The sequence below is a fragment of the Heterodontus francisci genome, chromosome 17 (genome assembly GCF_036365525.1).
Source record: "Heterodontus francisci isolate sHetFra1 chromosome 17, sHetFra1.hap1, whole genome shotgun sequence".
Taxonomy (NCBI): domain Eukaryota; kingdom Metazoa; phylum Chordata; class Chondrichthyes; order Heterodontiformes; family Heterodontidae; genus Heterodontus; species Heterodontus francisci.
Window position 1 is genome coordinate 82562763 of NC_090387.1, and position 13836 is coordinate 82576598.

The 13836-nt window shown below is 44.4% G+C and overlaps 1 protein-coding gene across 15 annotated transcripts in view; it reads left to right on the forward strand.

Moving 5' to 3' along the window:
• The first annotated feature begins 2674 nt into the window (after positions 1–2674).
• Positions 2675–13836, forward strand: part of LOC137379096 (protein MTSS 2-like) — a 206150-nt gene continuing 194988 nt past the window's right edge. For all 15 annotated transcript variants that reach the window (XM_068049761.1, XM_068049764.1, XM_068049763.1 and 12 more), the window contains exon 1: positions 2675–3422. In XM_068049761.1, the coding sequence (XP_067905862.1) occupies positions 3351–3422 (72 nt within the window). In that variant the 5' untranslated portion in view covers positions 2675–3350. The remainder of the gene's footprint in view (positions 3423–13836) is intronic.

The window sequence follows — 13836 nt, forward strand, 5'->3', positions numbered from 1 at the left end:
ATAAGCTCGTGAAGGGAGATGGGGAGCTGATCCAAAGAGAGTTTCTAGGGCTCAGAGCAATGAATTGGGAAAGTAAATCAAGAACTGTGACTCTTTGAAGATATGGCACTGAGAGAGGACATGATTCTGGTCTTTAAAATGAGAAAGGACATAGATTCTACGTGTGGAACTTATTGAGCTCAAGTTGTGATTGTATGGTTAGGTGACATGAATACAAAATTGGCCATCATCAGAAGAGACCAAAAACTAGTAGAAAACTTCTTCCACAAAGTGATAGAGATAATGGAACCTCCTCATTAAAAATACTCAATGCTATGTTGATTAACTCCTTTAAAATGACACTGTACAACTATCTGCTAATAAAAATGACTGAAGGTCATAGAAACAAATACATAGATCCTTCTACTCCCCACAGAATCACCAATGGATCTGATTACTTCCTCCAACGCATTGACTGAATCACTATTTACTGCACCAAGTCCTTGTCCACTTCCCAAGACACCAACTCTAAATATGAATGTCCTTATTCTGTTCATTCATCGGATCACTATGGACTGTATAAATGACACATTTAAAGTGGAATTAACACCTTATTGGGAGTTTTGAGGGAAGGCTCTGGTTTCAACACTGTATCACTGGATTATATTTTTCCATTGCAGTTTTGTCTTGTTCATTTTGAATTATAGTATTAACAGCTTGTCCTGGCAGAAAGTGTAGGTGGCAAGACAACAACATTGTATTATTGTCTTATTACTGTACGTGCCCTGCCTATAAACATAGGGAAACGTCTTGCAGGACGATACTAATGGATACAGTAATATCTTTCATTACTTGTGATTAAATATACATTTAATATTCACCAAATGTCTTTAACCCATGTAGTAATCCAGACGCCTGGCCTAATAATCTGGAGAAAGTGATTTCAAATCCCACATTGTGATCTGAGAACTTGAAGTTAGTTTTTAAAAATCTGGAACTGAACCTGGTTTCAGTGAAAGTGACCATGAACTGTCAGATTGTCATTAAAATCCCAGCTGGTTCACCAATGTGGGACTCCAGTCCCACATCAACGTGGTTGACTCTTAACTGCCCTCTGAAGTGCCCTGGCATCCCACTTAGCTGTTATCACCAGCTTCTCATGGCAAATAGTGATAAGCAATAAATGCCAGCCTTGCGAGTAATGCCCACAACTTGAAAATAAATAAATATATTTCCCCATCCACTTTTTCCCCTCCATTCTCAGATTTACCTGAAAATAATCAAACTGGCCTTGTCCATCCATGTCCAATGCCTCAGAAAATTGACCAGTGTTATATTCATATAGGTGTACATCTGATATATTTACATTGTGACCATATGTGGGTGTATGTAGATTGTAGATTTTATGAAGATAAATGTACACATGTATGTGAGCATACATGTATATATAGAGAAGAAACTGTACAGTTTCATCTCCTCACTTGAGGAAGGACATACTTACCTTAGAGGATGTGCAGGTAGGTTCACTAGACTAGTTCCTGAGATGAGGGGACTGTCCTATGAGGAGAGATTGAGTAGACTAGGCCTGTATTCTCTAGAGTTTAGAAGAATGAGAGGTGATCTCATTCAAATGTATAAAATTCTCAGAGGGCTCGACAGGCTACATGCGGAGAGGCTGTTTCCTCCCAGAACTAGGGGACATGGTCTCAGGATAAGGGGTTGGCCATTTAGGGCTGAGATGAGGGACTAGTATAGGTAGGTGGTAGGGGAATATAGGGACAGGTGGGGATGTGGTAGGAATATGGGATTAGTGTAGGATTAGTATAAATGGGTGGTTGATGGTCAGCACAGACTCGGTGGGCCGATGGGCCTGTTTCAGTGCTGTATCTCTAAATCAAAAATAAATAAATAAATAAAATGTCTTCACTCAAAGGGTTGTGAATATTTGGAATTCTCTACCTCAGGGGGTTGTGGATACTCAGTCATTGAGTAAAATCAAGACTGAGATCAATAGATCTCGGAATACTATGGGAATCAAGGCAGGGAAGTGAAGTTAATGTGGAAAATCAGTCATGATCTTATTGAATGGTGGAGCAGGCTCGACGACCCCTATGGCCTACTTACTGCCTGCCGATTTCTCATCTTCTTGAGGGAACTGCTATAGTGCTTTTCAAGACCTAAGGACCTCCCAAAATGCTTCACAGCAATGAAGTACTTTTGAGGTGCACGGTTGTAATGCAGGGGAAACGCGGCAGTCAAGTTGCGCACAGCAAGATCCCACAAATAGCAATGATCAGATTAATCTGTTGTAGACGTTAGTTGATGGATAAATGTTTTTACGTTAAGATATATGTACCTGTATATATGGATTTTGAAGATATGTGTACATACATTTACACTTTAGGGGGATATATTGACCCACATACCTACATGAGGGTGCCTGGACCTATTATTGTGATTACTAATATGTTATTTACACGATCTAATCTTTAATAGCATATCAGATCTGACAATGAGCTATCAGCGCTGCAGAGATTGTTATCCCTCCTCTGACTCACCCCCCTCCTTCCTCTTCTTTTTATCGCTCCCTCTCTGACGGCCAATGAATTCCACGCTTCCTTGGCCATGTGATATGTTTAGAGGTGGAGGGGGCGTGGCTGGAGTTCCGACAGATCGAATCCGCCGGGGTTACAATCCAGCGGATTCGGCTACATTGTGTCTGTCCGCGGGTTCCATCCCAGCCATTCTCCTCTGCTACATTGTGTGTGTGTATCGAGTGGGTTTAGTGCTACAGGGAGCTCCCATTCCCAGTCTGAACAGCCACACTCTCTCCTCTCACTCTCCTTCCTTTTCTTTTCTCTGTCCCTTGCCTATCCTCTTGCTTTTTTGTTTCATTCCACACGCTCTCCGCATCCCTTTTTTCTTTGCTCTTTCTCTCTCTCCCTCTCCTCGTGTTCCCGTTCAGAAGTCATGGCTGTGAAATATCATCATCTGCCTTTGGGATTAATCGGGTTGTGAAACTGACTAAAAGAAATCGCTGTGAACTCTCGCCCCGTTCGTGAAATTGACGAGAGGGTATTTAATTGTTTTTAATCAAGGGGGGAGTGAAACTGACGAGGAGGAGAGTGAAACTGACGAGGAGGAGAGTGAAACTGACGAGGAGGAGAGTGATTCCGCGAGTGATCTCTTTCCCCCTCCCTCCTCCTTCCACTACCCCGCTCGCCTGTGCCCGGCCATTGAATCAGAGCTGCCTGGTTTGCAGAGAATCGCTGTCACCTTTTTAACTATCGCACCGCGTGGAAAAGGGGCATCAAAAAGCCCGCACCGAAGTGGATTGAAATCGTGGTGTTTTAGTCTTTGAATGTGCAAAGATGGAGACGGGGATAGATAAGGAATGCGGAGCTCTTGGTGGGCTATTCCAGGCTGTCATCAATGACATGAAGGTAAGATCACAAGTAGGATTGGGGGGGATTTGGGGCGAATGGGTGGCTCGGTTTTAACATTTACGTGCGGTCTCCGTCCTTCGCTGCAAAATTGGCAACAGATAAATTAAATCGGTCACCCCGAAGTGATCGTTGCTACTGTAATTAAAGCTGTCACCCGTGAGAACTGCCTGGTGATTTCCTCCCCAAGCTGAGATTTAAGTCAGTGCGAGAGAGAGAGAGAAAAATCGTAGCTCAATGTAAATAAAACGTGTCTTGCATTGCACCACTGAACTGAGAGGGACTCCATTCTCATTGCAGTGTCTACTGATGTATAGGAGATTCCTAGTTCCTGAAAGGGGGGGGGGGGGGTGGATTCTATTTTGTTCGGTGAATGCACCTTCTGGAGATATATATGTAATTGTGTGTATGTGTATTGTAGGGAGTGAGGGCTTAGTCGGTTGTGGGCAGCGAAGATCGGCGAACGCCCAGAAAGAGACAAAATTCAGCCCAGTGGAGAGGAATATTATTTTGCTCTTTGTGTTGTGTGTGTTTGTGCGGCTGTGTGTGCAGCCACTCGAAGCGGAGGAAAGGGCGAGGGAATGCGGGGCTGGGGAGGCATTAATACACCACTGTATTGGTAAAACAAACAGTAAATGGAAGGAGAAGTTGTCAATTCCAGTTTGTTGTGAATGGGCAGATATTTATAGTCGGACAGCAGTCCCTCTGTGTCTATGTGTGTATGTCCTAATTATTTGAAGCTGACTTGCCTGATTGACTCGGGGTTATGAATGAATGTATTAACATTTCGATTAATCGATTAAGTGTGATCGAGCGTGAGCCATAATTAATTTAGAAATAGAAGGTTATTGGGGTGAGAGGGGCGATGTCAAAATAGATCATCCAGTTCCCCACTCCACTCCCCGGAGGGACAAAAACTGGTTTTGAAAACATGGGCAAACAATCTCAGATATTTCACTCAATATACCAGGTGGCTGTGGGACGGACAGCTGATAATTCTCACCTACACATGTTTATAAAACACTTCACATAAATTATATAAATGAACTCCATAGACATTGAGGTGATTGTAAAATGATCCTCCCACTTACTTTCAACCGGACTTAACCTTTGGGCACTGTTAATTTTTCAAAATATATTTTATTTACAGATAAAATATGGTTCAAAATTACTGGGGGTTTTGGGGGGAAAGCTTACCAAATGTTTGGTAGTTACCTGTATTTATTGATGGCAGCGTTTTTTAACTGGTCATGTTTTGTAGTCGGTGTTTAACTGTGATGTGATTAAATCATTCTTACCAGTAACTTAAATCACAGCAAATTCTCCACTTTTCTCTGCTTTCACCCATTACACTGCTAATTTGAAGGAAAATGCCTGGCAGGGAGCCGTATCCTTTAAACTGACCTTGGCACTCACTCGCTGGTTCTTCTGCTCCAAGGTGACCGTGCCCTATATTTCTGGCAAAGTAACTCCTTGGGACTGATGACAGGATTGTGGAATTAAGCAAAAAAAAAATTATCCTTTTTAGCACTGAGTATTTTTGTTGCTAAGTGACCATTTTGTGTTTAGTTTTTTTTTACTGTGCAGTGTTTGTGACTGTGCCATACTTATAGAATTGCGGTGCTGTCACTGGGATTTCACTAACTTGCCCTGATTGGCTTGTGATATTTACACATGTGCTTCTGAACTGAAAGATTATAGATAATGCCCTTCTAAACATGGGTTTGTCTGCATTAGACTAGAATGCAGTACAGGTCGGTACGGGGTTGTCTTTGTATATAACTGGGGTACACTATTGATGGGTACAGGTCTATCTCTGTATAACATTATGGTACAATACTGATCTGTCATTGTATAAGACTGGAGTGGAGTGTTGGTGGGTACAGGTTAATTACTGTAATACACTGGTGTGTAATACTAGTGGGTACACGTTAGTTATTGTATAACGAGTACAGTACTGGCGGGTACAGGTTAGTAACACTGGGGTACAGTACTGGCGGGTACAGGTTAGTAACACTGGGGTACAGTACTGTTGGGTACAGGTTAGTAACACTGGGGTACAGTACTGGCGGGTACAGGTTAGTAACACTGGGGTACAGTACTGGCGGGTACAGGTTAGTAACACTGGGGTACAGTACTGGCGGGTACAGGTTAGTAACACTGGGGTACAGTACTGGCGGGTACAGGTTAGTAACACTGGGGTACAATACTGGCGGGTACAGGTTAGTAACACTGGGGTACAGTACTGGCGGGTACAGGTTAGTAACACTGGGGTACAGTACTGACGGGTACAGGTTAGTAACACTGGGGTACAGTACTGGCGGGTACAGGTTTTTCATTGTAATGCAGTTGTGTGCAGTACAAATGGGTACAGGTCTGTCATTATATAACACTAGGGTACAGCACTGATGGGTACACCTCTGTCACTATAAAACATTGGTACGTCACTGGTGCTTACAGGTCTGTCACTACTTCTTTGATCTAATTGGTAGCAATGCACTAAACCATTCCAGTTTCAACCCTTCATCTGTCATTAAAAACCTAGTTTTGGATAAATGGTGTAAAGATCAAAGTGGTGAATTCACATTGGCATTTTTTTCCCTAGTTAAATGAGCATTGTCTGTATTTGGCCAATTTTTAAGAATTTCTCATCAAGATTGTGTCCCTTTTTTTTTAAAAAAAAACATCTGGTACTTGGAATTTGAGGTTTAGTTGAAGATGCACTGCATCATGTTGCTATGGTTATTGCAACAACACCTGTCTTCCCTCGTGATCTCAACCACCGAGAAGGACAAGAGCAGCAATGTCGTGGGAACACCATCACCTCCAGGTTCCCCTCCAAGTCACACACCATCCCGACTTGAACATTAGATTACTGCTTCTTCATCTCTGCGTCAGTTCTCTCCCTAATACCATTGTGGAAGCAATGTCAGCACATGGACTTCAAGAAAGTGGCCCACCACCTTCTCAGGAGCAACTCTGGACAGGCAATAAGTGTGGTGGCCCAAATCCCAAAAACAAAGATAAAATTGTTTTTTTAAAAAAAATTTGACTGCAGGTTATTTGGTAGTTAAAAGTTGGTCTGAATGATGCTGCCAGTGATTTGTAGCTGTACCATTCACAGTCCCAGAGATGATTGACTGATTTGTAGCTGAACTGTTCACAGCTGCCGAGAAGGAGAATGGTGGTTTATAGCTGTGTCATTCAGAGCCTTAGAGAAGGTTAACAGTGGTTTATAAATGTACCATTCACAGTCTTGGAGAATGAGAATGGTGGTTTATAGCTATACCGTTTACAGTCCCAGAGAAGGATGTCAGGGGAGTTGGGGATCATGCTTTTTATCACAATATCTTGGGCAAATAGTCCTGAGAAGTTGGTCCTGTTAATATGACATGACTCACCCCCTGGATTTCACATGTAACTCTGAGTGAGAGATTAGCAGGAGTTTAACTGTCAGCTCAGGCTGTGATTTGAACTGATAATTGTTAGTTTCCTGCTGAATAATTACAAAGAAAATTCACCATTTAACCATTTGAGCACCAAAGGTCTTTTGCGAAGCATTCCTTTTTATTTTCCCTCCTTTTTCTGAGTCACTTACACCGTTGGCACTATTTCAGTGCTCTCCTGGCCAGTCTCCAATCCTCCTCCATTGTATCCAAATCTCTGCTGCTCTATCCCACACCAAGATCTGCTCACCTATCACCCTCACCCTGCCAACCTACATTAGCTCCAAGTCAACTAATGCCTTCCATTTCAAATCCTTATCATTGGCTGGAATTTTACGCCCCCCCCACCACCCACCCACCAAAAGAGCGGGCTGGTGGCGGGTGGGTGTGGAGGGGAACGTAAAATGGAGTGGGAGGCTGGGGAGGGGCCCTTCCCAATCCGCTCCCGCCTCCGCTGCCAATTTATGTGGGGCAGCGGTGGTGAGAAACAGCCTGCCCTCCCCAGGCCACTTATCTGCCACTTAAGGGCCTCTTCCCACCACCACAGGTATTTTACATTTGGCTGGTGTGCGGCTGAGGCCTCAGAAAACCCGTCTGAGAAAACTAAGCGGCCTTCTGGTGGGCTGGGGGTCCCTCCTGATCGGACACCCAGTGCCCCACAGAGGGTCCCCACAGAAGCCCCAACCACCCCCAATGCACAACACGCCCACCCGCCTCCCCCAAACTGCCCCCTCTTGCTTCGCCAGGGGCCCGACCAATAGTCCCTGGCGAGGCCCTAAAAACTTACCTTTTTCCCGGGGCCATCCGTTATCTTCCTGCTGCAGCTGGGTGTAGTCCCAGCAGTGGCCACCTCTCCTGGTGGCGCTGCTGAGACTGAGCTGCCTGCCTGCTGATTGGTCAGCAGCTCCATTAGTCGGGACTTCCTGCCTCAAGACCAATTAAGGGCCTGGGGAACGTAAAATCCGGTATGGATCCCCAAGCCTGGCGGAGGCGGGCTCACCACTGACTTTTTGGCCAGTGGACAGGTTCCCCCCACCCACTGTAAAGTTCTGGCCTTTGTGTCTAAATCTCTTCATGATTTCGTCCCTCCCTTTCACTCCAGCCTTTACCAAATCTACAACAACCCCCGCACCCCTCTTCATCTCACCATTGCTGGTTCTGCCTTCAGCATAGGCCAAGCTCTGGAATTCCCTCCTTGAAGCCTCTGTGCCTATTCCTGATTTAAGGAACTCCTCAAAACTCACTTCTCTGACCAAACCTTTGCTCACCCATTCCTTTGGCTCCGCGTCCTTTTTTATTTTGGGTTGTACCTCTGTGAAGTGCTTGATACATTTTTCTATTTCAATGGTGCTGTATCAAGTTCTGTCGAGTCTACAACGCAGGAACAGGCCATTTGGCCCAGCTGGTCTATGCCAGCATTTACGCTCCACAAGAGTCTCCTTCCAGCCCTCTGCATTTAACCCTATCAACATACCCTCCATTCCTTGTTGTCTCATGCTTATCAAGCTTCCCTTTAAATGCGACAAATTGTGCATCTCTGGGAGTGTGTTAATACTGATTTGGGTATCTGAGAATGTAAAGATACAGTTGGGATAGTAAAGATACATCTTGCATTTATATGGCACTGGGAGCACTGTTCTGCTTTTCAAATGGCATTATAGATCTTTTACTTCAACATGAACCGGCAACCAGAGCCTCACATTAACGCCTCCTCCAAATTGTGCCTCACTCCCTTAGTCCTGCACTCTAGTATCAGTCTAGATTACATGTTCCAGCCCTGAAATGGGCTCTCAGTGATATCATTGAGTTTTGGGGCCCCACACTGAGGTTTGTGCTCCTAAACTGAGCTGGCACTGCAGTCCAGTACTGAGAGGGTTGCTGTATTAGCAGATGGGCTGTTTTGTGTGGAAGAAATGTTGGGACTGATTCTTCTCGCCTCCTGATCAGGCATTCCCAGTGAACAGTGGCATGGATGACTGAGCAGGGATCTGGAGTCCCGGTGTTCATTTGTTAATTTCAATGGCTAGAAACTGTATAAAACGCTGGTTAGGCCACAGCTGGAGTATTGCGTACAGTTCTGGTCACCACATTACAGGAAGGACATAATTGCTCTGGAGAGAATACAAAGGAGATTTACAAGAATGTTGCCAGGGCTTGAAAGTTGCATCTATGAGGAAAGATTGGATAGGCGAGGGTTGTTTTCCTTAGAACAGAGGAGGCGGAGGGGAGACTTGATTGAGGTGTACAAAATTATGAGGGGCTTAGATAGAGTAGACAGGAAGGACCTGTTTCCCCTAGCGGAGAGATCATTATCAGGGGGCACAGATTTAAGGTGATTGGAAGAAGGATTAGAGGGGACATGAGGGAAAAATATTTTCAACCAGAGGGTGGTGGGTGTCTGGAATTCACTGCCCGGATCGGTGGTGGAGGCAGAAACCCTCAACTCATTTAAAAGGTACCTGGACCTGCACCTGAAGTGCTGTAAACTGCAAGGCTACGGACCAGGTGCTGGAAGGTGGGATTAGATTGGGTGGCTAATTTTTTCAGCCGGCACAGACATGATGGCCTCCTTCTGTGCCTAATCTTTCTATGGTTCTGTAGTTCTATCATGCATCACGGGCATTCCATGCCAGGTACATCTGATCAGGAAATCAACCCAAATCACCCCAAGTGAAACTCCCTTCTCTCCCCTACCCATTCCACCCCTGCAGTACTGATCGTTCGATCATTGCTGAAGATCCCACAGTATACAGAGCCTCCTCTTGATGTCCTGGGTTAACATTCCAGCCTTGTCCAACTACACCAAAAGCAAATTAACACCTTATTCCTTGGTGCAGAATGGCAGCCAGACTTATCTGCTTAATAACAGCCTTTGTACCACTGAAGTAATTAATTTTGAGACATTACAGCATAAGGTACCAGGTAAGGCACATACAAGTATATTATTATGGGTTAGGCCTCTGCAATGGGTTTATCCTTGTTGGTTTTTGACTTGGCATAGAAAAAGAACTCCAAAGGAGTCTGCGATCTAGATAACTCCCTTCCTTACAGCACTGTGGTTGGATCCACCCCATACAGACTGCAGCAGTTCAGGAAGGCGGCTCCCCACCACCTTCTCAAGGGCAATTAGGATGGGCAATAAATGCTGGCCTGGCCAGCGACGCCCACATCCCATGAATGAATAACAAAAAGGCTGCAATCTTCCGAGCAATTCCAAGGTCCGTAGGGGGAGCTAAAGCTCAAGACCAAAGGGCAAGTGCTTCTCAGTTGAAATTGTTAAGTTGATAGCTGCAGTGATTGCAGATCAAAGGTTTTACCATGAGCTGTATTTTGTTTTTAAATTCATGTTTTTTGAGTTTTGTGCACTCAATGACTGCATCAAGCTCACGATGACACCCGTGGGAATTTGTTACTTGCCACACCGGCCAACTTTAATTATTTTTTAATTCATTCTTGGGATGTGGGCATCGCTGGTGAGACTGGCATTTATTGCCCATCCCCTGTTCATATTGAGAAGATGGTGGTTAACTGCCTTCTTGAACAGCTGCAGTCCGTGTGTTGAAGGTACTGCCACAGTGCTGTTAAGGTCGGGAGTTGCAGGATTTTGATCCAGTGATGATGAAGGAACGGCAGTATAAGTCCAACACTGAATAGTGTGTGACTTGGAGGGGAACTTGGAGGTGATGGCTAGGGCCTGCTGCCTTTGTTCTTCTAGGTGGTCGAGGTCGTGGGTTTGGAAGGTGCTGTTGAAGGAGCCTTGCTGAATTGTGCCTGTGCAGTGAATCCTGTTGCTAGTACAAACACTGGCCATGGTGCACCGGTGATGGAGGGAGTCAATGTTTAGGACTAGCACTACAACAACTTATATTGTAGCATCCTAACTGCTGCCCATATTGAGATGAAGGAGCTCGGCACAGAGCAGGGATTGAGCCCGGAACGTTCTGGCTTTTATGCTCCACGTTGGCTTACTGAGCCAGAGAGGAGCTTTTATTACCTTTTCCGTGATAACCTACAACTTCTTCAGTGCTTGCCAGGCCCAGTGCACAATGTTTATTGAAAAAAACCCACTTCTATTAAAAGATTCTGTGTTATAGCAAACAACAGCCCCCCAGAGCAATAATTCAATCTCTCCCTGCTCCTGAGCTTTGCTGTCAGGGTTTATGATACTATTTGAGCTCTGCAATGAATTACTACCTTGTCAATTCTCTGCCAGCATCGATTGTTTTAGATTATTGCCTCATTTCTTTAGGATCAGATGTTTAAGATGGTAGAGAAGAGATATTTCAGTAACAGTTGCATGCCGTAAACACGCTGAAGATAAAATTGACTGAAACATTTTTTTTGGAGATAATCTGTCATTATCTGATCTGTTAAAGCTTTTCTTTTCAACACTGAGCGTTTACTGAACAACAAACTGGCTTGTATTGGGCCACTGAGACCCAGAAGGTCCCAGATTTGATTTCTGACCTCTGCTGAATTACTTTTTAGCAGGAGTGGTTCAGAGTTACAAAAGCTAACCCAAGTCAATCCAGGGCAAAGCAGTCCACTTAATTAACAGTCCATTTATTCCCTCCAACTGTGACTGCAGGGTGTACTATCTACAGGATGCATTGCAGCAATTTGCCAAGGCTTTTTGCCGAGCAGCTCCCAACCCACAGTCTCCACCAGAAGGACAAGGACAGCAGGTGCATGGGAATACCACCTCCTCCAAGTCACACACCATCCTGTCTTGGAACTATAATGCCAATCCTTCACCGTCAGTGGGTCAAAATCCTGGAATTCTCTACCTAACAGCACTTTCGGCCTACCTGCACTACATGGATTGCAGCAGATCAAGAAGAGAGCCCATTACCCGGGCAAATAGTTCCTGAGAGCAAATAGTAATGGGCAAAAAATGCCAGTTTTGCTGAGGAAAGTAAGGGTGGAAATTGCGGAGGCACTGGCTATAATCTTCCTCTGGATACGGGGTGGTGCTAGAGGACTGGAGAATTGCAAATCCTTGTTCAAAAAAGGGTGTAAGGATAAGTCAGGCCAGTAAGTTTAACCTTGGTGGTGGGAAAGCTTTTAGAAATGATAATCTGGGACAAAATTAACAGTCACTTGTTCAGGTGCAAATTAATTGAGGAAAGCCAGCCCAGATTTGTTAAGGGCAAATCGTGTTTGACTAAACTAACGGTTGTTTTTCGGACTGGAGGAAGGGATATACTGGGGTTCCCCGGGTCAGTATTAGGACCACTGCTTTTCTTGACATATATGAATGACCTAGACATGGGTTTGCAGGCACACAATTTCAGAATTTGCAGATGACACAAAACTTGGAAGTATTGTGAACTGTGAGGAGGATAGCGATAAACTTCAAGAGGACATAGACAGGCTGATGGAATGGGCGGACATGTGGCAGATGAAATTTAATGCAGAGAAGTATGAAGTGATTCATTTTGGTAGGAAGAATGAGGAGAGGCAATATAAATTAAAGGATACAATTCTAAAGGGGGTACAGGAGCAGAGGGATCTGGGGGTATATGTGCACAAATCATTGAAGGTGGCAGGACATGTTGAGAAAGTAGTTAATAAAGCATATGAGATCCTGGGCTTTATAAATAGGGGCATAGAATACAAAAGCAAGGAAGTTATGATAAACCTGTATAAAACACTGGTTTGGCCTCAACTGGAGTATTGTGTCTATTTCTGGGCACTACACTTTAGGCTCAAATGGATTCTGCTTGTCTCCATGCTGCACCATAATCTAGAAGGGCAACTGATGCAATTGAATCTGTACCAGTTACCCTGTCACATTGCATGAGGCACTGTACTTGGACACACTAGATGAAGAGGGCCATTTGGCCCATTTGATCTCATTATTCTAAAATACCAGCCCTACTGTCTTCCACTAAACAGGTTTACCATCTGCTCCAAAGGACGGCACCTCCAATATTTCAGCATTCCCTTCGGAATGTAGTATCGTGTCAGCCCAGATTGTATTCTGAAGTCCTGGAGTGAGGTCACAACACCCTCCTACCTGGAGGTGAATGATACCAACTGAGTTAAACTAACACATGTGGCCAATGTAATACTTGTGCACAGCGCAGTTCTAATTGTGTATTTGAATATCACCTCCTTGGGTTAGCTTTAGCATCTCTGAACTGCACATAGAACTATATGCAGACTGTCCAACTCGCAGTCAACTGCTGTGAATTAATCCAATGCTTTTGTCTCTACTCTGACCATCCCAACTTAGCACAAACACACAAAGTGTTAACCATCATGCTGGGTTTTCAGTGCTGTTTTTATCTAAACCCCTGCTCATTCCTTCCCTCTCCAACTCCCAATTGTTGAATTAATATTTAGATGTCAGCCTTAACAGCGGTAGCAGTCTCAGAAGCTCCTGTCTCCAGACCCTCTCCAGAGATTTAAGCATATAATCTAGGATGATGCTCCAGTACAGTACTGAGGGAATGTCGTCTTTCGAATGAGATGTTGAACCAATGAATATTGCATTGGCCTCGTGTCAGTTTGGCTCAGTTGGTATCATCCACCTCAGAGTAGGAAGGTTATGACCCCACTCTAGGACTTGAGCATACAATCTGTGTAGACACTACAGGTACCGTGGCAGAGTGGTGATGTTTCTAAACTAGTAATCCATGATCTGGGGACATGAGTTCAAATCCCAGCACAGAAATGGGTGGGTGGGGGGAGTATCAGTGGGAGAGCATTTTAGTGGCAGTGATCATAATTCAGTTAGATTTAGGGTAGGTATTGAAAAGGACAAAGATAGACTAACAGTAAAAAAAGAAAATTAAATTGGGGAAAGGCCAGTTTTACTAGGCTGAGATCTGATTTGGCAAAAGTGGACTGGAAAAAGCGATTTGAAGATCAGTCAGCATCAGACCAGTGGGAGGCATTCAAGGAAGAGATAGAGTGGGATCAGAACAAATACATTTCCACAGAAAAATGGATGGGACTCCCAC